The sequence below is a fragment of the Gorilla gorilla genome, chromosome 13 (assembly GCF_029281585.2).
Source record: "Gorilla gorilla gorilla isolate KB3781 chromosome 13, NHGRI_mGorGor1-v2.1_pri, whole genome shotgun sequence".
Taxonomy (NCBI): domain Eukaryota; kingdom Metazoa; phylum Chordata; class Mammalia; order Primates; family Hominidae; genus Gorilla; species Gorilla gorilla.
In genome coordinates, this window is record NC_073237.2 from 64274477 (window position 1) to 64297840 (window position 23364).

Sequence of the window (23364 nt, forward strand, 5' to 3'; positions counted from 1 at the left end):
GAATAATGAGTGTTCCGTTTCTCCTTTGGTCAGCCTAGGCAGACAGTGGGGCAGGTGTCAAGTGGAGCGGACAGGGACACACAGGGCAAGGGGAGCCGGACTGTGCTTCTGGCCCCCTCCAGGGTCTCAAAGCAAGTTAGGAAATGTGTTTCCTTAATTAACATAATACAACCTCTTTGCATCATACTAGAATAGAAGCTTCCGGAAAAGTCAAAACTATATTGGATTCTTGAAGACACGTTCTTCTCTCAGTCTTGGTTAATGGCAAAGTTATACATCTTCAACACAGAGTCATGGAACTGGCATGGATTTCCTTTGCCCCTCAGTCCCTGAATTATAAAAATAGTTAGGAGGAACCACCCAGGGGACTTGGAAAAACCAGGAGATGATGAAACCATCTTGGCGTATATTTAGAATGCTGAAATAGACTTACTTATTATGGTATGTAACAGCTGTGTACACTTCCTGCAGAAATTCAGGCCCGCTGGACTTTCCAAAGATGACCTGTTCACCAGTAGAGAAAGGATCAAATTATCGATAACATTCGGGTACATCAAATTGACTATCATCAGGCCAACAGGATGTTCTGGTCTCACAGAGCTGCATTTTGTACAATTAAGAGTGCTGGGTTGACCAGGAGCAGTGGCTCACACCTGTAATCTCAGCACTCTGGGAGGTCGGCGTGGGAGAATGGCTTGAGCCCAGGAGTTGGAGACCAGCCTGGGCAACATGGCGAAACCTCATCTCTACAAAAAAATACAAAAATTAGCCAGGCGTGGTGGCACATACGTATAGTCCCTGCTACTCAGGGGGCGGAGGCAAGAGGATCGCTTGAGCCTAGGAAGCAGAGGTTGCAGTGAGTCGAGATTGCACCATTGCACTCCAGCCTGGGCAAGAGTGAGATCCTGTCTCAAAAAGAAAAAAAAAGTGCTGGGACTACAACTGGCCCAAGCACACCAGTGCAAAGGAACTGGCTATGAAGGGTGAAATGAGGTTCCAAGGGGCTATATTAGTGACCAAAGGCCACATGTTTGTAAGATTAGAAAACCAGTACTCTCTCCACTCTGCCTCACTGCCTAGAGGTCTATCCAACAGGCCAAAGTTACATACTTTCATCTTGAGTGAGAAATCCCCAGTTCCGGGTTCTTCTCTCTCAAACATACAGACCTACTCACTTAGGTGATTTGAATCTCCACTGCCTTATCCACATTTGTGCCATTTAGAAAAAGATACCTCCTTGGGCCTGAAGCAGCATTTAGGATGCATTATGAACAAGTGCACTCACCTTTGTGCAGAGAAAAAAAGCTCTTTCCTCTAGATGCAGTAATCCCAACACCAGAACCCATGGCTCAGTGAATGAAGAACAGACTGGACTTTAGCCCACAGTCACTCTTGGCTGGGCATCTTGGCTGCCACAGGATCTGCACAAGCATATCTGGTACTCCTGGCAGTGGCATGCCAGGGGCCTGAGCAGAGAGGACTAAGAGGACCCCACCACTGTCTTAAGACACCTTGCATTGGGAAGACAGGTGGGACATTAGGAGAAAGGTTTTTTTTTTCTTTTTTTCTTTGGGTAGGACATTAAGAGAAAGGTTTTTTTTTTTTCTTTTTCTTTTTAGAAAGGTATATTAACTGAGTGCAGTGGCTCACGCCTTTAGTCCCAGCACTTTAGGAGGCCAAGGCGGGTGGATCAGCTGAGGTCAGGAGTTTGAGATCACCCTGGCCAACATGGTGAAACCCCATCTCTACCAAAAATACAAAATTAGCTGGGCGCGGTGGCACGCGCCTGTAATCCCACCTACTTGGAAGGCTGAGGCAGGAGAATCACTTGAACTTGGGAGGTGGAGGTTGCGGCCATTGTACTCCAGCCTGGGCAAAAAGAGTGAAACTCCGTCTCAAAAAAAAAAAAAGAAAAAAAGAAAGAAAGTTATATTAACTGAATTCTATGACTTATGGGAAATAGTAATAGCTAACCACCATCTCATTTAGTAGGAGATGGTTTAAAAAGTATAAATTCTGGCATTTTGAGTTCCTTGGAGCACACTGCATTTTATATATATATATATATATACGAATAATTTGATTTATATTTTGCTTCAGAACAAAGATCCACTCCTAGAAGGTGTGGAGGTGGTGTGTGTTTATAATTACTAGGCAGTACTTTGTATTTATTAGCACTGTGGTCCGAGGCTTCAGTAAGTGTGTAACACAGTGTGTGTATAACACAGTGTGTACAGTTTGTGCATGGAAGACACTCAGCAAACATGGCACACATGTTGAGCCATCTCTTTACTTTGTATGCCTTTAGAGTGGGGTGGTCCTATGGGCAGTATGGAAAGACTTTATGACTTTTTTTAATCCTCTAAAATGATCTGTATGTTCCAAGCTCACTACAGAATAAGCTGAGAAAGAGATCGTCAAGTAAGACTGACCCTGTTTCCCCATTGATATCCTGGGCACAGAAGCCCTTGCACATGCTGAGCAGTATTGGCCTGGAATAGACGGACTTTGTACACTGATGAGTCCCGGACTTGTGTGAATTGACAGGGGTGTGCAGCCCACCCTGATTTGAGGCAAATGTTTGTTTCCCTCCTTACCGGCATCGCATTGCTAGCATCTTCTCCACACATAAACTGGATCTTTATTGTAATGTTCCGGGCTGATGCTAGTTTGTTTACAAAGTTCAGCCTCTGTGGGTAGACATAGAGAAGGTTTCTGGAAAAGAAGAGATAAAGAATCAATGAAAAAGGTCTAGAGTTTATTTTAACTAAGTTCTTCAGCGAATGCTGAGACTTCCATTCATGGGGTGCTTTTTCCAAAGAAGTTTTTCCTCTCAGAAGTGAATTATTATTGGAGGGAGTGAATTACTTGATTCTTCCTCTTCAGCTACAGTCATCTGAAAATAGCCCCCATCGCTCTCTGTTTTGCTACAAGTAAAGATGTGTCTGCTGCAGCTTAGAAAGTCTTAATGTCTTGGAATGTGGAAATCTGCCTAGAGGTAACTGTATATCTGATACACAGATAAAGAAGGCAAAAAAGGTCCAGCTCATTTTAAATAAAACTCATGGCCATAGATAATGGCCTACTTGTCATTCTTCTCTTTTTTCTTCCTAATCTTTATGTAATAGTTTCCTTTTCTTACTGGCATGGCACTCGTATTGGCTTAGCTTTCTGTTCTTATCTAAGATGGCAGCCCAAACCTCCAAGCTCAATTACTGTATAACAACAACAACAACAACATGAATAATATATCCATCCATTTGATAACTATAGGACAGGTACTAGGCTACCCAGTGCCTGGGCAACTTGCATATATTTTTCTTTCTATTTGCATTATTAGTAGTAGATTCCACTACAATGTAAGTTCCACAAGGACAGCAATTTTTCTCTGATGTTTTTGATTCACTGATGTATCTCCAGCAGCTAGAATAGTGCCTAGGACACAGTAGTATTAAGTAAGTGTTTGTTGAATGAAGGAATGAGTGTATACATAATTGATGAAGTATATTCCTGGCTTGAAGAAACAATAATAATGATACTAACATTTAAACAGGACTTATCCTGAGTCAGGCCAATGTTCCAAATACTTCATATTTATTAATTTGTTTAATTCTCATAGCTATCCTATAGGTAGGTACTATTATCATTGTCATCATCCCCATGTCATAAGTGAGGAAAAAATGAGATACAGAGATGTTAGGTAATACACCCCATATCATATAACTAAATGGCAGAGCGGGGAATTGAACCCAGACTGTCTAGTTCCAGAGTCATGCTCATAACCACTGTATTCTCTCAGATAAGAGCCCTGATAAGCATGGCCTTTTCATACTGTGCTATCCTGACATCTCTCAGGGACAAGTTTGCCTTAATTTTCTAGGTATTAACAGTGGCATGTCAACCTGCATTTCCCAGCCTGTCCCACAGAGCCCTAGTGTTCTGCAAAGTGTTAACAAGTGTATGGGGAAGGTAGGGGGCGTTGAGCAAATGTGCTTGGGAAAGAGCAAGGCAAAGCGAGATAAACAGGTTACTGTGCACTGAGAATGCCTCAGAAGGAGAAAGACTCTTCTTTCTCCAAATGTTTTGACCTCAGAACTCCTTTCATTTATTTATCCTTTCATGGTAGCTTTTATGAATTTAACATTCTGAGAAATTATTTGGGGAAACATTGAGATAAACTTACCTAGTCACAGAAGAACATCCCACATCAAGGAAAGAAAAGTTAGGGCACAGGGATTCTCTACTCAAATCTCTTGCAAAATAATGAATGCTCTCAGGTATTCGAGAGGAAAAATGATAATTGGAACAATCAAGAACACACAGGAGCAGTTACGTTGGATGTGCAAGTTCAAAGGCCATGGAGGCAAATAAATAGTATTCCTAGGTCTTATTTTACCCTCATCTCTCTATTTTGGGTGACTCCCTGGAGGCAGAATGGGGCTGGCCTGGTGCTGGGAGCGAGTATGAGTTGCTGTACCCTGTGACTTTCTGGGCTGATATATGACAATACTCAATGAGCTTCAAATATCAGTGAGGTGCAGATGGTCTTCCCAGTAGAGTAGATGACAGGCCATGTCACAATGAAGGGATTAGCATAGAATTCTGGGGTGCTCAGGCCAGGAGGCACCTAGACTGAGCCCCAACTTTTAAAGATGAGACACATGATAAATGAGCCACAGAGCAGGCAGAGATCCACTACAGTGCTGTTTCTACTCAACCACTGGCTGTCTTAGCAGCACCTCCCAAATCTTGCTCTGTCTAAACAGAGGCAGCCTAAAACCCTGATGCAGGTAGATAAGACTGAGCCACTGATGCTGTCAGGAGTGGACATGGATATAGTAAATGATGATGGAAGACAGTGTACAGTTGGGGTGCAGGGATGTGTGTGGGGTACAGACCCCTCTCTGCTCACTGTTCACTTCTGTTCATCTCCACTGCCACCAATCAAATAAGCAGAGCTAATGTCTGTTAAGCAGGACTGAGGGTGCTCTCTCTGGAGGCAGACAGCTGAGATTTGAATCCAGCTTTTGCTTCTTTTAGCTGCATGGCCTTTGGCAAGTTACTTAGCTTTTCCAAAGCATAATTGCATCGACCTCAAAGGGCTGTGGTGAGTATTAATGAGCAACAACTGAAACCTAGAAGACTTCTCTGAAAAAAAAAAAGCCTTCTCCGAACAGAAAAGTCTTATAACTAGCAGTAGACTTCTATTATTATCATTACTATAATAGAAGCATGATATATGCTTCTAAAGGCATGATTTTTGAGAAGTGATTTACTTCTGTACCTTATCAAGTACAAACTCTGTAAACCTACAAATGTGAACACTGAAAACATACTGAAGTTATATAGCCCCCTAAAAACATAAATGATAGTTATTATGATAAGTATTTCCTCCACATGGCTAACAAGTCAGACCCACACTCCAACTTACCTTGTCCCTGTCTCTCCACTCTGAACCACCCTCATTCTCACCTGGACCCCTGCAACACCTTCTCAATAGATCTTGACTTCTACACTTGCCTCTTACAATGTTCCTCATATATTGGTCAGAAGGATTTTTCAAAAATGTAAAATAAATTATGTCAGGCCCCTACAAGGGTTTCCCAAACTTTTTATCATGGGTCCTACATGACCTTGCCCTTGGCAATGGCTCTGACCTTATCTTTCATCATTCTCCCCTGCTGGCCTTTTTTCAAAACCTAGAACATTCCAAACTTATTCCTTCCTTCGTGCCTTCTGTTCCCCAGAGGGCTTCCCCATTCACTAAATGGCTGGTTCTTCTTATCTTTGGGGTTGAGCTCATGTGTCATATCTTCTGAGGTCTTCCCTACTGTTCTATTTGATTGGTCCATTCCACTTTCACACACACACTCCTTCTTTCATAATCATATGATTATCTTAACAGAAATGATTATGAAAGCAATATGTGCCCAATTTTTCAACCTTGCATAACATAAAAGTACATAAAAGTATAAAGAAAAGAATAGCAACCACCCACTATACCATTGCTCCGAGGAAGATCACCGTTAAGATTTTAACACATTTCCATTTAGCCTTTTCCCCTCTACACATTAAACCTTTTTTTTTTTTTTTCAATTTTTGAGACAAGATCTCACTCTGTTGCCCAGGCTGGAGTACAGTGGTATGATCATGGCTTACTGCAGCCTTGACCTGCTGGGCTCCAGTGATCCTCCAGCCTCAGCCTCCCTAGTAGCTAGAATAGTAGGCATGCATCATGACCACCTGGCTAATTTTTAAATTTTTTGTAGAGACAGGGTCTCACTATGGTGCCCAGGCTGGTCTTGAACTCCTGGCCTTCAGTGATACTCCTGCCTTGGCCTCCCACAGTGCTGGAATTATAGGCACAAGTCACTATGCCCAGCCACATTAAACATTTTTATCATACTGTATGTACAAAGCTTTATCTTTTTTTATGCTACTAAATGTTGTTCAGTTATGACCATTTCCCTAATGTGACTATTCTTAATAAACATGATTTTAATGGGTGCATGGTATTGCATATTCTGAATATGCCATAATATATACTGGTCTCCTCTAAAAATAAGCGTTCAGGTCATTTCCTTGTTTCAGTTAGAAACCTGTGATGAACACTTTATATATCATGCCCCTCTGCAGTGCAGATACTTTTGGAAGAATCCCCTTATATTCTGTAATGCTCAGCTTCATCATCTTTGAATCAATTAAAAGACGCCAATCAACCTTTCTTGAATGCTGTGTTTGAAGGAATAATGAGCCAGAGTTTGTGAAGGTGCTTTGAAGTAGCTGGATGAAAGGGATTGTGTAAATCATAACAGTAGTAGCCCTGCCAGACTGCTCTCACCACACTTGTCTCTTACACTCCAATACAGGGGCACCGCCACCCATTCCCATGCACCCCCACCACTGCTCAGCAATTTTGCATGTTGCTTCCAAAGGGGTTGCTCACTCCTGTATCCAAACATCACCACCACAGATATTCAGTGTCCTGCCCCACACTGCCAGCACTCCCCACCGAGCACACAGCTGGAAGGAAACTTCAAGATAATTTGGTCCAACATCCCATTTTTTGAAGGTCAGGAAACTAACTCCCAGAAACATTAAATGAGTTTGCCTAGAATTTCTTTTAAGGAGATGCATTTCCTAAGGGTCATCATATTTCTAAATCAGTAAGAGTGCTAAGTAATATGTTTTGTTAAATCTGCATGTTTTTAAAGAAACGAATACAAGAGAATAATAATGTTTTCTTTTGGAAGGGAAGATCTGCCTGCATGGCCAGTAACCCAGAGCCCAAGCCAGATAAAAATAATTATTAACGAACGGATAAACAGGCTCATATGCTTCATATGTGATAAATTAAGGGTCTCATACTAGCCAGAGAATCATGTTATCTAAGTAATTTTGAGAAGACAGCCCATGACCTTAATAATTTGCCACTTGTTATGGCAAAGTTATTTTGAAAGTTTTCTAGGTAACTGAAGGTCCAGTGTATGTGCCAGGCATTTAGTATAATCTTATCTTTCCCCAAATGTGGACAAAAGTGGTTTTTTTCAGTCACATATACCACCGCATTGAGAACTGGACATTTGATATTCATCAGCAATTTTCCCTCCAGGGCCCCCTCAGATGGCTTTTCTTGATTACAAACTATTTTGGAAACTCCAAATTCTTTCCACTGATTTAGCAATGAATCCTCAACTTATTTTTAAACTGCTGTAATTGAGCAGCTCTGGGGTTAACTTGTGGAATCTGGTCATTTTTAGATCAAATTATCAACCAAACACTCTGCTCTTACCATCTTGGGACCATCTTCTATTTCCTTTGCTGAGAATAGGTTAACCAACGGACCTTGAAATCATTCAAAGCCACAATACAAAAACATCACTTTGGCTTCTCCCAGGTTTATCCTACTCTTCATCTGGTGCAAGGAAACAAACAGAAAAACCTGACCCTGTTAATTATTCCCAAGATGACATCAATGTGCTCTCCCATGGCCTTCTACAGCTTGGAGCTGAGCTCAAGGAGCAAGGAGTTACAGCAAAAAGCACACTGGCCACCTGTTTAAGCAACTGGACACTTTGAACACCTCTTTAGCTGAGCTTCTAGGTCAGCCAGGAGGAGAGAACGAAAGAGGGCTTTGAGAGGAGAGAGGAGCAGCTCGACAAGAGGAGTGAAGGCCCCCATCAGCTGGCTGCTGAGCTCCAGTGTCAACTGGTTGCAGGGATGACCTACAGGGAGGGATTTAATGAGGAGCTGAAGTTGCTGGAGCAAAGTTGGAACATGCTGCACCCTTTAAGGCAAGTGGGCTTCCAGTGACAAAGGTGATGGATGATGTCATGGTGAGTCAATCATTACTGATCATTTGAGTTGGCCATTATTTTAACAAAAGATTGGCAAATTGGTCATGGGAATAGGGTTCATGAAGTTGGGGTTATTTCTTCTGTGAAAATAGCCTGGTTAAGAAGAGTGGAGGTGCAAATAAACCTTCACAACGTGAATGCGTATGCATCGGCCATTCCTGGTACTGGTAAGCTAAACCATGTTTTGAGTAAAAAACATTGTGTCACTGATACCCACATCTGCCAAGGAGAACATGGAGGACCAATCAGTCATGTGATAAAGCCAGAATCCCAAGCCTTCTGTAATCTGAAAATATTTTACTTACAGGGCCTTAAAAATCTCAAAGAGAGCCAAAGTATTATCTGTAGTTGTTCAAGGTCGAACAACCCTTGCTGCTGCTTTTCCTGGGTATCTCTTTGAAAGTGGCACTGAGATGAGTTAAATGGCCAATACTCAGTGTATAATGTTGAGTGAAAATGCAGAAAATAAAATTTTATCTATGACAGGGCTGTAAGTATGCAAAAATTGAATATGCATGAAGGTTAGCAGCTAGAAAATGATGTGGGAAAGTGAAAAAAGTAGATTTTATTTCAAAATAAAATTGGTGTCAATTTTGGTTTTATTTTTGTTACTTCAATATACAGCCTGAAACAAAGTAGTAATATGAAATCTACGCCTTTTTTAAAAAAGGAGGAAACAAAGAAAAAATATTTGCTGATTTTGTGGGCTGCATTTTGCATCTCAGTAGCACCTGTAATTTAAGCTGCTTTTATACCAGAGGAGATGGGATTTATGGAGACTTGTGATTAGATAATGGGTGGAAATGTCCTTCAAAAAATTGCAAAGTGCTCTACAAATGTAAGGTGAACAAGTCAATCTCCTCATCTGTAATAAAACGGCTGGAGCCAGGTCTTAAACGCAATGATGCCTAAGAACTGCTTGAAAGCTGCAAAGTATGATACTAATTAAGACGATCTTCTTACCAGGATTGTGTGAACAAACGGAGTGCCTTTTAAAATGCAACTGTAAACATTCTGCAGGATTGTAAGATACTATATGTTACCTGGGAAGTCAATCAATCTGTCTGGGATCCTCTCTTCATTTTTCCATTTCTCTCAGTCTGTGTCTTTAATTTGTGTATTTCTCTCTGCCTCTCTTTCAGACTCTCCCAGTCTCTATGTCTCTCTGATTAACATCCCCCTGCCTTCCTCTGTCACAGCCTCTTTTTTTGGAGATGGAGTCTATGCTCTGTTGCTTGGGCTGGAGTGCTGTGGTGTGATCACAGCTTACTGCAGCCTCAACTTTCTGGGCTCAAGCTATCCTCTGCTTCGGCCTCCTAAGTTTCTAGGACTACAGATGCAAGGCACCACAATGCCTGGCTAATTTTTTAGTTTTACTTTTTGTAGAGGTGAAATCTTCCTGTGTTACCCAGGCTGGTCTCGAACTCCTGGGCTCAAGTGGTCCTCATGCCTGGGCCTCCTAAAGTGCTAGGATTACAAGCCCAAGCCACTGTGACCAGCTGAAATGCTCTTTTTGAGGGAGCACTCCATTCCTCCCGCTCCATTTAGTGACTAAAATCTATTTGCTTACCAGTTACCAAGTGCTTGACAATTTCCTACTCTGAGCTGAGGTTGAGGTTTTGACAGGGCCATTTAAGCTCTCAGGATGACAAACACAGCACCTAGGATCTATGAACAACTTAAGATTCCACAAAAATGTCTGAGATTCCAGAAGTTATTGGCTCTAAAAATATGAAAAGTAAAACCTCAAAACCGAAATTAATAAATTTTTAATTAAATGCTTACCAAATGCAAAATTTTTCAGTTAGCCAATGGCAACTCTTCTGAGTTTAACCTGAAGGCAAAATTTTTTTCCTGCTACTTTGCAGACTGTTATAAAATTATATACAAAGTATACATAATACAGTAGGTACATCTTGATATGTTTTAAATAACATGTGGTCTGGTGCTTCCAGCCTAGGGAAATCTTAAAAATGCCTTGGGTATGGATATTCGGGGGAGGGTACAAAATACCAGAAAAATCAGTGTTTCTATTTTATTCTTTTTTTTTTTTTAATTTTGAGATGGAGTCTTGCTCTGTTGCCCAGGCTGGAGTGCAGTGGCATGATCTCAGCTAACTGCAACCTCCACTGCCCAGGTTCAAGCAATTCTCCTGCCTCAGCCTCCCCAGTAGCTGGGACTACAGGAGCATGCTACCAGGCCCGGCTAATTTTTGTATTTTTAGTAGAGATGGGGTTTCACCATGTTGGCCAGGCTGGTCTCGAACTCCTGACCTCAAGTGATCCGCCCGCCTCGGCCTCCCAAAATGTTGGGATTACAGGTGTGAGCCACCATACTTGGCCTATTTTATTCATTTTTTAACAGCTTGAAACACAAGTGTTGGTTTGATAGTAAACTACTAGCAACATGCAATTCTGATACAACACCACTGAAACAGGTTTATACATAAAAAGCTCTGTTTTTCTAAATAAGCTCTTTCAGCCAAACAATTTTGGCAATTTCAAAGTAATTTCTTTTTCTTCATTTGTGTTTTAAAATTCTCCCTCTGTAATTTTTTTTTTTTTGCAAAGACAGAGCCAAAAAATTGATGAAGTGGAAATGCAGCAAAGCCAACTGCATGAACAAAGATGCTGTCATTCAAAAACTACAGGAAAAGGTTGGCGCTTTTTACTCTCTATAGCAATTTGTTGTAAATAGACTGATCCCATCAGAGTGAACTTCAAATGCCTACTAATGTCAGTAACATCTTCTGATTATCTGGTGTCTTTTATTCAAGGATTCAGAAGGAAATTGCAAATACATTATTTTAAGGTACTTATGCAAGGAAAACAGCTGAGGAGATGATTTTATCATTCATATTTCACTACCAGCAAAATCTATTTTAAATGTAATAATAAAAAATAGCTAACATTATTTCAGTCTTACTCTATGCAGGCACTGTTACAAGCATCTACGACAGGTACTACTATTAGTCTCATTCAGAAGACGATAAAACTGAGGTGTGAAGAGAATGCATTAACTTGTACCAGGTAACACAGCAGCAGGTGGCACACTGCAATTCAAATCCAGGTGCTCTGAAGTAAACAATCTCTCTGGTCAACAATTAGACTCACCAGAACTTTATTGTAATGTAGTCTTCTAATATCTACAAGGACTAAAGGGATGTTACTCCAAATAAACTATGAGGTTTTTTTGAGTGAGCTAAAATTTTACTACTCAAAGGGCAGTCCAACGAGTAGCAGCATCAACGTCAGCGTCAGCATCAGCATCAGCATAGCATTGCCTGGGAGCCAGTTAGAAATGCACCACGGACCTGCTAGATCAGAACCTACATTTTAACAATGCACCAGGTGTCTCAAATGTACATTCAAGTTTGAGAAGCACTGATCCAAGAGAACTGGTTTGTTTTTAAATTGGCAGACATATGATTCTTAGCGTTAATTGTGATTCCCTTTATTGCTTGGCTGCTAGGCAGCTCAAATTTGCAGGTTTTGTTGTTGTTGTTGTTTGTTTCTCTTTGAGATGGAGTCTCCCTCTGTCACCCAGGCTGGAGTGCAATGGCACAATCTCAGCTCACTGCAACCTCCACTTCCTGGGCTCAAGTGATTCTCCTGCCTCAGCCTCCTAAGTAGCTGGGACTACAGGCACATGCCACCACACCTGGCTAATTTTTGTATTTTTAGTAGAGACGGGGTTTCACCATGCTGGCCAGGTTGGTCTTGAACTCCTGACCTCAAGTGGTCCGCCCATCTCGGCCTCCCAAACTGTTGGGATTACAGGCGTGAGCCACCGCACCTGGCCTGCAGGTAATTTTTAAAGGAACTGTCAAAGGCCTTAATAAACATTCTGTGTACATATTAACCTTACACACATTTAGATTTATTTCTCTCTCCTTATTTTCCTTTCACTCAGAAATTTTATACCTTGTTATATAACCTCTATAACTGCCTTAGACACTTTTTAGAATGGGAAGGAGTTGAGCACAGTGGCTCAGGCCTATAATCCCAGCACTTTGGGAGGTCAAGGCAGGAGGACTGTCTGAGGCCAGGAGTTCGAGACTAGCCTAGCCTGGGGAACATAGTGAGACCCCATCTGTACAACAGAATTTTTTTTTTTATTAGCCAGGCATGGTGGTGTGTGCCTGTAATCCCAGCTACTCAGAAGGCTGAGGCCGGAAGATCACTTGAGTACAGGAGTTCAAGGCTGCAGTGAGCTATGATCATGCCACTGCACTCCAGCCTGGGTGACAGAATGAGACCCTGTCTCAAGAAATAAGTAAGTAAATAAATAAATAAATAGAATGAGAAGGTTCATAAATGTGGGAAGAAAAACAAAACATTTGCTGTGTCCTGTCTTGTCATTCTGTGGCCACGGCCTCATGCCATTATTTGTGTTTATTCCTGTTTCCAATGTTTTAGGTTAGATAAAAGTGCAAATTCACAAAGGAACCAGTGAAAAATGAAAACAGAACGAAAACTCCTGATGTGTAGGGTGAAGAGAACATTCTGTCTTCAGAAATCAGAGCAAGAAAAATGGAAGGTAAAACATGTTCCAGGGCACCAGTCAGAGCCCCACAAGGCTGTCTGCCCTGGGAAATGGTGCAAGATTAGAAGGAGGCACTGGGGGTGTTATCGCAAGCAGCAGCTTGCCCCTTAGTAACCCCTGTCCTCCACAGGCCAGGCTGCAATATTTCATATAAATGCTGGTACTGTACTCTGAACATCAGGGACCTCTACACCCCTGACAAACAGCAAATGCAGTTAAGACGCCAGAAAAAAAATGGTATCAAATTGTTTAAAAACTCTACAATAAATGGTCCAATATTCTTTATGATTTTGTAATGTTAAAAAAATCCACTGAAAGTCAGAAATCAAATGACAGAGAGAAAGAGAAAGAGAGAGAGAGAGAGAAATAAAACAATAGCCAGTCTTAATGTCTCTTATGGTACCACTTTTAAAGATTTCTTTCAGTGAGAAAACAATCCATGCTTTTTCAACTGATGATCTGCAATTTGAATATGAGATATGGTGATTTTATACAGCACAACTCTTATTACTACTAATTGATCTTTGAACATGAATTGATTAAATATAGCTGCTATGATATTTGTAGAATACCTTTTCTATTACATTAATCTCCATCCCATTCTTTTCCATGAGATAAGTAAAAGTTCCTTTTGAGTGAGAGATTGGAAAACCAGCATTCCGTCTGCTAAATAAAGCAGACCCTCAAGAATGCTATCTTTTAGAAATGGGTGAAAGGAGCCATCCTTAAAACCCACTTCACTTGTTTAAGTCCAACTAGTTTTCAATAGCAAAGACCCAAAGGGAAAGCTAGAGTGTTTATGGTCTTAGGTCTTATCCAGATCAGATTCCCATGGAAAAGAATCACAAATATCCAAGCATTCGAAATCTGCTGGGGAAACCTAACTGCTTTAAGAAAAAAAAAATTCTCTCCCCGATCCTGATTGAAAATGATTTCTAAACCATACTTTGTTGAACCAACTGAAATTTTTTTCAAGTAAGATGCCCATGTTAGCAAATTTCCTTCTGAAACACTGCTTGGTAGATTTAATATATTAAGAGGTTTATATATAATTCACTCTCACCTTAGTATGAATTGGTTTACTCACCCTCCCTCCTTACAAAAAGCTTGGATTTATGGACTGAAGGTGTGCATGAAGAAAAGGAATAAAAAGAGGATAGGGTAATCACTGACTAGGAAGCACTGCTTTGGGGAAGATCTGGATGCTTAGAGGCTTAAGGAAAGTGATGAAGCAAGGGAAGGTGGGAAGGGACCCAAACCAAATTTTTTTTTTTTTTTTTTTTTGAGACGGAGTCTCGCTCTGTAGCCCAGGCTGGAGTGCAGTGGTGCAATATCGCCTCACTGCAAGCTCCGCCTCCTGGGTTCACGCCATTCTCCTGCCTCAGCCTCCGGAGTAGCTGGGACTACAGGCGCCCACCACCACGCCTGGCTAATTTTTTTTGTATTTTTAGTAGAGACAGGGTTTCACCGTGTTAGCCAGGATGGTCTCAATCTCCTGACCTCGTGATCCGCCCGCCTCGGTCTCCCAAAGTGCTGGGATTACAGGCGTGAGCCACCGCGCCCGGCCAAAATTTTTTACTCTACATTTTTTCTTAAACTTAAGATTGACAAGACAGTCAAAAGGTCCACTGGATAAATGTATCTTTCCTAACTCGCAGCCACTGTCCTTGGAATCCAGGATGTGCTTTGAAGGGTCTAAGTGATCTGGATATTCTTTTTCTTATTTGTCTTGTGGTTTCTGTATAGGGATGGCTCAGAAATGTGTTCACCAGCTCGAGCCCCATGTTGGTTTATTAGAATCCTATTTCCAGTGTGGTTTTCTTTTTCTGCCTGAAAGTCATTTACTAAGAATGTATTTTTTTCTAAATGGGGGAAGGATTGGAACTACTTTAGCAAGAAACATTTCAGACAGCCTGCAAATCTCACCTTTCCATAGCTACAGTGACCATTTCACTCAGTACTCTGTACATTTGATAATATGTATGTAGATCTGCAGATGCTTGGGAGGTGAGTGTGCGGTTGGGAGTCAGGGAGGAATAGGGTGTACAAGGTGCTGGGGTGCTGTGCAAGAGGAGAAATGAATCCATTCCTTCATATGTATAGCTTAGGGTTTCTCCCCACTATTTGAAAATAAGAAAATGCAGAGAATCTGCTTTCTAGGTAAAAAACAACTTTTCCCTATTTTGCAGGCTTATTTCTTTGGAGTGTGGTTTAGTAAGGGACTCCACACCTTTGAGTATCTGTCAAGAAGTGGCTATTTTTTTTTCTTTTATTAGAGAGTGATGCGTTGCAGATGTCCTAGAAATACACCATTCTGGGCTGGGCACGGTGGCTCATGCCTGTAATCCCAGCACTTTGGGAGGCCAAGGTGGGTAGATCACAGGGTCAGGAGACTGAGACCATCCTGGCCAACAAGGTGAAACCCCGTCTTTACTAAAATACAAAAAATAAGCTGGGCGTGGTGGCACATGCCTGTAATCCCAGCTATTCAGAAGGCTGAGGCAAGGGAATCGCTTGAACCAGGAAGGCGGAGGTTGCAGTGAGCCGAGATTGTGCCACTGCACTCCAGCCTGGTGACAGAGCAAGACTCCGTCTCAAAAAAACAAAAACAAAAAAAAAAGAAAAGAAAAAGAAATACACCAGTCTGATGGGTACACTTTTCATGAGGCACGTTGTCCTCAGCATCCACAGAATTAACCTGCCCTCCCTGTCACCCTCCTACCCCCATATTCCTACCAATTCAATGTTTTGTAGCTTCGTTAAGAACTGTGCTAGCAGCTTCTAATGAAATAACCAATGATTCTGCTTCCTGATATTCTTGCTCTGTGAAATCCTCTCCCTTTGAGTGTGGGCTAGACCTAGTGACTCGCTTCTGATGTAGTGACAAAAGTCAATATGACGTTTGTCAAAATAGGACAAAAGTGATGAGGTACTGCTCTTGAGATTAGGCTGTGAAAGACCCTGGCCTCTATCTTGCTTTCTGTCTCTTACCTTCCTGCTTGCTTGTTTTGATGAAGCCAATTGCTACACTGTGAGCTGCCCCCCCATGAGAAAACATATTAAGGAACTTAAGGAAGCCTCTGGCTTAGTGAGGAACCGAGGCCCTCAGCCTAACAACCCGTGAGCAACTGCATCCCGCCAACAGCCACATGAGTGAGCTTGGAAGTGGATCCACCCCCAGGGGACCCTTGAGGTGACGGCAGCCTAGGCTGACATCCTCACTGCACTTTTCGAAGGCTCAGACCAAGCAGGTCAGCTGCACCTGCGTAACCTACATAAATTTGTGAGATAATGACTGTTGTTTTGAGCTGCAAAGGTTTTGTTATACAGCAATAGATAACTAATACAAGTATGTAAATTTTAAAAAGTATATGTCCAGTGTTCTTTGATATTTAAATATGTGTTTCCTTCAAAAAAAATGGTTTTACTTCAAAAATTTCTGCCTCAATTGGACCTCCTGGTCTAAGGACATAATATAATGACTCCCTACACAAAAATATTCTTTTTTTTTTTTTTTTTTTTTTTAGACGGAGTCTTGCTCTGTCACCCAGGCTGGAGTGGAATGCTGTGATCTTGGCCCACTGCAACCTCCGCCTCTCGGGTTCAAGTGATTCTCCTGCCTCAGCCTCCCGAGTAGCTGGGATTACAGGCACCCGCCACCACGGCTGGCTAAGTTTAGTATTTTTAGAAAAGACAGGGTTTTGCCATGTTATCCAGGCTAGTCTTGAACTCCTGGCCTCAGGTGATCCACCTGCCTTGGCCTCCCAAAGTGCTGGGATTACAGGCGTGAGCCACCATGCCCGGCCACAAAAATATTCTTAATCACAAAATAGTCTCTTTGGAGTCAATTCAATCTCCAAAGAAGTATAAGAACATGAGAATTTCTAAAAGTATAAATAATTTTTCCTTGGTTCCAGTTTTGATTATATGAACTAAATTAATTAATGTCTCCTAAAGAGGTTGTAATAGGTCAGATAATAAGTAGAATGCTAAAAAGTACCTAGTACAAACACCCTTCCTTTGAAAACCTCCTGCAGATAAAAACAAAATAAACATTTCAATAATAGTTGGCTTTGCTCAAGACCTAAAAGTTAAGTTTAAAGACACCATTTGCATAGTCCAAATCTGGACTATGCTGTATTTTTCTTTTTTTTTGAGGCCACCAGACAGAATTGTCAGATGGATAACCAGCACCAACCAACCTGCATGTTCCTTTAACAGACAGAGAGAGCACATTTTTCCCAGGCTTTGCAAATAGTTTCCTAAAACAAATCTGCCAGCTGAGAAAAACACATATAAATACCAGAATGCTTCCAATTTCTGCTGGTGCTGAGGTTGATATTTTTGGTTATTTGGGGTAGATCCTTTATTAGTTCTCTACCCATTTAAAGAAACAGCCAATGAATAAATCAATAATCTTCATTAAAATGCTTGTTTTATCATTCTTGATGTTTTTAACATTGCCAGATGCCTTGGTTTGGGTTGGGGAAGAAAGTATTGGAATCGGGGGAAACAGCAGGTCTGCTAGGAAATAAATTGGCCAGATGCCCCCAGCTGCCTCTATAAACATATCCTTGCTTTAGGCACTTGGCAAGAGAGAGGACTTGTCTGAGTTTTGGAGGTAGGAGAACTTTCAAAGATCTCAAGGTGGTTGCAGGACAAAGTTGCATTACATGTCATTGCATAGATCAGCATGGTTGCCTGTGGTTCTAGTGTCTCTTAGGAGACTGGGATTTGCCTTCCAAGACAGGCAGTCACCCCTCCTTGTCTATTTCAGCACCAAGCATAGTGTCTGACACACAGCAGGGGCTTATAATATTGGTTAGGTGAATGCATCAACATTATTCACAGGGTGACGAGTATTGCTAGGCATATGAGATTTTTCAAAGGGAAGATATCCTGCTCCCTTTGTCCCTGAATGACACATGGTGAGGAAGGAGCTGAGAAGTGTTCCCACTCCCTACACTCACACCAGTGTGACAAGTCCACAAGGGGATGTAGCATCCCCAGACCATTCTGAGGGTTAACAGTCCTTCTTACAGACTTCATTTCTTTCAGTGGTAGATATATAAAGTATCGGCAGTTTTTTCTTTTTTTTGAGACAGAGTCTCACACTGTCACTGGACTGAGTGCAGTGGCGTGATCTTGGCTCACTGCAACCTCCACCTCCAAGTTCAAGCGATTCTCCTGCCCCAGCCTCCCAAGTAGCTGGGATTACAGGTGCCCGCCACCATGCCCAGCTAATTTTTTGTATTTTTAGTAGAGATGGGGTTTCACTATGTTGGCCAGGCTGGTTTCAAACTCCTGACCTTGTGATCCACCTGCCTCGGCCTCCCAAAGTGCAGGGATTACAGGCATGAGCCACCGTGCCTGGCCAAGTGTCACCACTTGTTTTGGCTGCTGGCCTGGGATGCCGATTCTCATGCTAGAGTTTGGTTCAGTTTCATCACAACTCTGGGAGGAAACATTAGAGGTTGCATAAAATAAGCATATTCTCTCTGGGCTCTTGTGTTCCACCCCAAGAGCATCACTGTGAGGATCATGCTTAATAGTAATAATAATTCCATGCTCAATGCTGCAGACCAGGGCTCCTGTAACCATCAGTGACCTTGAAAGAGCAGTTAGGCCCTGAAGCCTATTGCCTGGAGTCCCATCCAGCTTTGCAGGCAGCTATCTCTAGAGCTGTGTGTCAGCAGCTACTCGCACCACGTCTCCCATTCCCCAAGTTCTAGGCTTGCTGTGGGGTTGATGTTTAGCAACATCAAACATTTCTCCTGCTGCTGCTGCATTCTCCACTTCCTTCTCCAAACTGCCACATGCTCGACGCCCACCAAACATGCATATGAATCACTTGGAGGTACTGACATGTCTAGAGAATCATTGATTAGGTAAATGCTAAATTTCTAGACAAATCCTGATTCTCACAGGGTTCTTGGTGACTTCAGGGAAAGTTCTACAAGGGAGTTGGAAACACTGGATACAGTGCAAAAATGCAGGGTTTACATGCCACTGGCTATTGCTAGAGAGCTGTCTAGGGAAGACTGTTGCCATGACATCTTTAACCAGAAAGCATCATCACCATCCTGTTGCTCTAAGTAGACAGACTTTGGACATAAAGAGGAAAACTTCCTGTTCTTCACACGTTCCCCTCCCATTCCACTTTCTCAGTCCCATTTGGTGGATATTTCCATGCCTACTGAGTAGATGCTGTGAGCTAACACAGCCTGCTGCTCTACCTGCACAGAAGATAACTTGTCAAATGGAGCCCAGCCTTAATTCCGGGACCAGGGGAAGAAACAGTGAAGGAAGACTGCAATGTGATTAACAAAAACTAGTACCTGATTTGCTAATGGGCAGCTCTAATCACAGCTTTGTGGCATCTGAAAGAATCTGCAGACTATCTTCTAGCCTTGGTGAATGGTGAGTGAGAAAGGCACTCCCTACTGGGGCCCTTTTCCAGCCATGATTTGTGTTGAAGATGGTGACCAACTATCTGTCCTTCTGACCTGCCCAAGACCAGGGTGCCACTCTAGAAACAAGACTATAGAAAAACTGATTTCTCCAGGTCCAATCCAGTCCCCGATGATGAGATCACATCAAAACCTTCTCACTGGAGAAAGGCGTTCCCCAGTTACCTACTTAGAGTTTAATTTCAGTCAGAGGTAGACCATACTAGGCAAATCCTGGTGGACCCCCGACCCTACCAGGACCTATCAGGAAGCTAGAGAAATTAGGGATGTGGCTGGCATCTCCTGTTGGCCATATGGTGCCACCACCCAGCTCCTACAACAAAATCCCAGTGAACTAGGCTAATTGTCAATCGGCCTCATCCCCTTCCCATGCCAATCCCAAAGAGCATTTCCTGAGTGAGCTCCAACACACTGATTTTTGTCCTGATGGGAGAAACGGTATGAATCTCTGCCACCCTCAGGAAGTTTACAAACAGGACGGGGGTCCACAGCTCTGATCCTGTGTCCATTCTTTGGCACCAGAGTTGCTGCCTGACAGGCTGACTGGTCCCCCTTCAGTAATTCCTCTTCCACATTCCTCCCCATTAAGGTTGCTATCTATGTTCCATCCAAACAACATTATATTGGTTTCAAAATAATGCAGGGAGAGGCACAGGTGTTATTATTCTGCTTATCCGCAAAGTGAGGACAAACCAGTAATTTGATGTTTGCTCTTTACAAAAGAGGAAGCAGCCATCAATCAATTCCTTCCTCCGTGGGTTGGCTGGTTATTAAAATGAAAGAAAACCTGCCAGAAAACCAAACCCCTGCCCTTTATCTCTCCCTAGTAAGACTATCTCATTGATGTTCTAAGAAAATTAAAGTGGCATGAACGTGTCCTGGACGGCACGTACATTGGCAGAATCTAGTTCAGCAGCCATTAAGTTAAAAGTATTGTAACCAGGAAATAAATGCAAAGGTAAAAAATACAAGAAGAGTGGCACCTCCCAGTGCTTTGGGAGGCTGAGGTAGGAAGACTGCTTGAGGCTAGGAGTTCAAGACCAGCCTGGGCAACAGAGTGAGACCTTGTCTCTAGAAAAGATAAAATAATTAGCTGGTGTGGTGACACACAACAGTAGTCCTAGCTTCTTGGGAGGCTGAGTTGGGAGGATCACTTAAGCCCAGGAGTTTGAGGCTGCAGTGAGCTAGAATCATACCACTGCACTCCAATCTTGGAGACAGAGCAAGACCCTGTCTCTTAAAAGAAGAAAATGCAAGAAGGGCGTGAGAAAACAGAACTCCAAGTTTGCGATGAGCCGAACTTGAGGAGCACAGGGAGATTCCTGGAAAGGTGAGAATGAGGGGAGGCCACGTTTTCAACAATGGGAGTAAGGGGAAGAACAAACAAGCTCAGAAGAGCTATTGAAGGGCAGCGGAGGGAGAAAGAAGAAACAGATTACATTAAGTGAAGAATAATTTTCATGTCCCTACTCTGAGAAGCAAATTCAACCAAGTCTGAGCCAAAGAGAATGAATCAGAATTCTAAGGTTTCTGAGTTTGTCTTCTGAGAAAAATTCAGAGACTATTGTGTATTTTTGTGTATATTACCTTTAAGGACATGAACTGACACTTCGAGAGAACAGAAATGTAAATCTGTTAATAGGATAACGAAACTGGTCTGTGTCCTGTGAGCTGGTTGACAGAAGTTTAGAAACGCTGCTAAACTTGTCTTTGAGCCCTGATAGGAGAGAAAGCTCAGCCCATGTCACCCCTATCAAGTGAGTGGAGTGGTACAAAAGGAACGACCAGCTTGGGTTTAAAAGCTATAACTCCAGGGAAAGATAAGAAATAGGCTTTGAGATTTTCTTATTGCTAAATGTACAATTATTAGCCTGGGCATGGAAACCCCTTAGAAATCATTAAAATGAGCCATTATGTTGAGCTCCTCTAATTTTATCCTTATGAAGCCATGATATTTATATTTCCATTAATAGTTACATGAATCTCAATTTACATTTTGAAAGTTGTCAAAGAACATGAAACAAAGCAGCCAGGACTGGGACATTTTTTGAAAGTTTTAGAATCTTTCTGTTGTTTACACCAGTGGGTAAAGAAATTTCATCTTTTAACTATAAAAGACACATGACATCTGATGAATTAGCCATGGTTTTAAACAATTACCTTATTACGCTGTCAAAACACAGTCCTTTCAACTACTACTCACAGCTCTGTTTTATTTTGTACTGTGGGGTTTACCTGCACCTCCCACTCAGTTTCTTCCCTTGGGAAACCCTGACGCAGCATCTCATATTTTGCCTGAGTATAAGACGATCTGGAAGTATAAGACGATTCCCAACTTCTGCTGAGGGCCCAAGGGCAGCCTGTCTGAGGCCTGAAACCACAGGACATCCATTAAGGAGAGCTGTTAAAATACCTCTGCTTTAGAGATGGCCAAACACTCTCAGTGAAAGGTGGATGAATGCTGACCTTTGGGGGCATCTGTAAAGCACATGAGGAGGTCAGAACGGAGGATGAAAAAGCTACAAAATAGCGTCCCCCACAACTTCCCAATTGCAAAAGAAATAAGACTAAACAGTTTCCCAAAGCTATCCCATCAGAAGAGAACAAGCCACTTCAAAGGACTGATTTTAAATAATAATTTGTAAAACTAACAAAAGTATAGAAATCAAAGACAAAAGGCTTTTTGGATTTTAGGTGCTCCCTCTAATCTAGACAAACTATTCAAGATCACAGTCAAATGCAAACCTAACTTTGACTTAATTTCATCACCACTTCTCCATTGCTTCTGCCTCCACCAACCAGGGCAACTCATGTAGAAACAGGATGCCTCATGAAGCTTCCTGCTGAATTCTATGTAAAGGACAGTGGAAAAATGACACTCGTCACTGTTAAACCGACAGCAGGACTTTTAGGTAGGACAGTTCTATATGGGCTGTAACACCAAAGCACTGTGGACTCAAGAGTATAAAATAAGGAGAGTGAAATGGAGTTGTGAACGGTGGAATCAGTGACACTAATGTACACAGCACCTCCTTACTCCTACCTGCCTCAACCATGATTCTAGGAAAATTCGGCCCATTCTGTGGTTTACATATGAGACAAAATTGGTGAATGTGTAAATATGTATAGTAAGCAACTCTCCCCAAAATGAGAAGATTTTGATCTTTAGCTACATTAAGGGATGCATCTCTTGGTCCCCCTCCCCACTACACCTTCCAAAAAAATGCCAGATGTCTAAGGTCAGGACTTACTAATGAAAGGAGGCAGAAACTGACAGGCTAGAATAAAATCCTTTGCGAAAAAATGATAACAGCGATCTCGTAGGACGCTGCAATACTTTTCAGTTTTTCCTGGTCTTGCACTTCAAGGGCAAAAAATAAAATATGTGTCCTACTTTCATAAATCACGACTTCATGTTTTGTAACGAAAAAGGTAGTCGTGTGTCTGAATCTAGAAAGTGAGTGAATTGTGTCCTCTAGTGGCTGAATAATATACTGGAACGGTAGCTTTGCTGTCATAACCTTAGGCAATTGGTTCCCTCCTGAATTTTTTCGTTCTTACAAATAGGAGGATTGCTGAGTTTTGGAGCACGGCATTAGGAATGTGGGGATTGTGTTCCTGATTTATTATCAAGACCAAGATGCAACTAGCACCAGAAATTCACTTTGTCTTTGTCTCCATTCCTTGGCTAATTCAAATGACTAGATTTTGCCTGGGCTGCCACTGCCCTTCCTAAGTAAATGGTTTGTTTATAAAAGCTTCTGTTCCATAAGCAACTGCTTGCTAAGCCTAGTAAAACCAAGGATTGGGCTTCCGGATCATCTTATACTTAGGACAGAGTTTTTTGTTTTTGTTTTTTGAAAGAGTCTCACTCTGTTGCCCAGGCTGGAGGGCAGTGGCATGATCACGGCTTACTGTAGCCTCGACCTTCCTGGCTCAAGCGATCCTCCTGCCTCAGCCTCACAAGTAACTGGGACTGCAGGTGTGGACCC

The 23364-nt window shown here is 42.1% G+C and overlaps 1 protein-coding gene across 3 annotated transcripts in view; it reads right to left on the reverse strand.

The window, feature by feature from the left end:
* DOCK8 (dedicator of cytokinesis 8) overlaps positions 1-23364 on the reverse strand; it is a 249124-nt gene that overhangs the window by 93586 nt on the left and 132174 nt on the right. For all 3 annotated transcript variants that reach the window (XM_055350708.2, XM_019033579.4, XM_019033581.4), the window contains exons 15-16: positions 2598-2715; positions 434-504 (exon numbers count right to left, since the gene is read on the reverse strand). In XM_055350708.2, coding sequence (XP_055206683.2) covers positions 434-504; positions 2598-2715 — 189 coding nt within the window. The remainder of the gene's footprint in view (positions 1-433; positions 505-2597; positions 2716-23364) is intronic.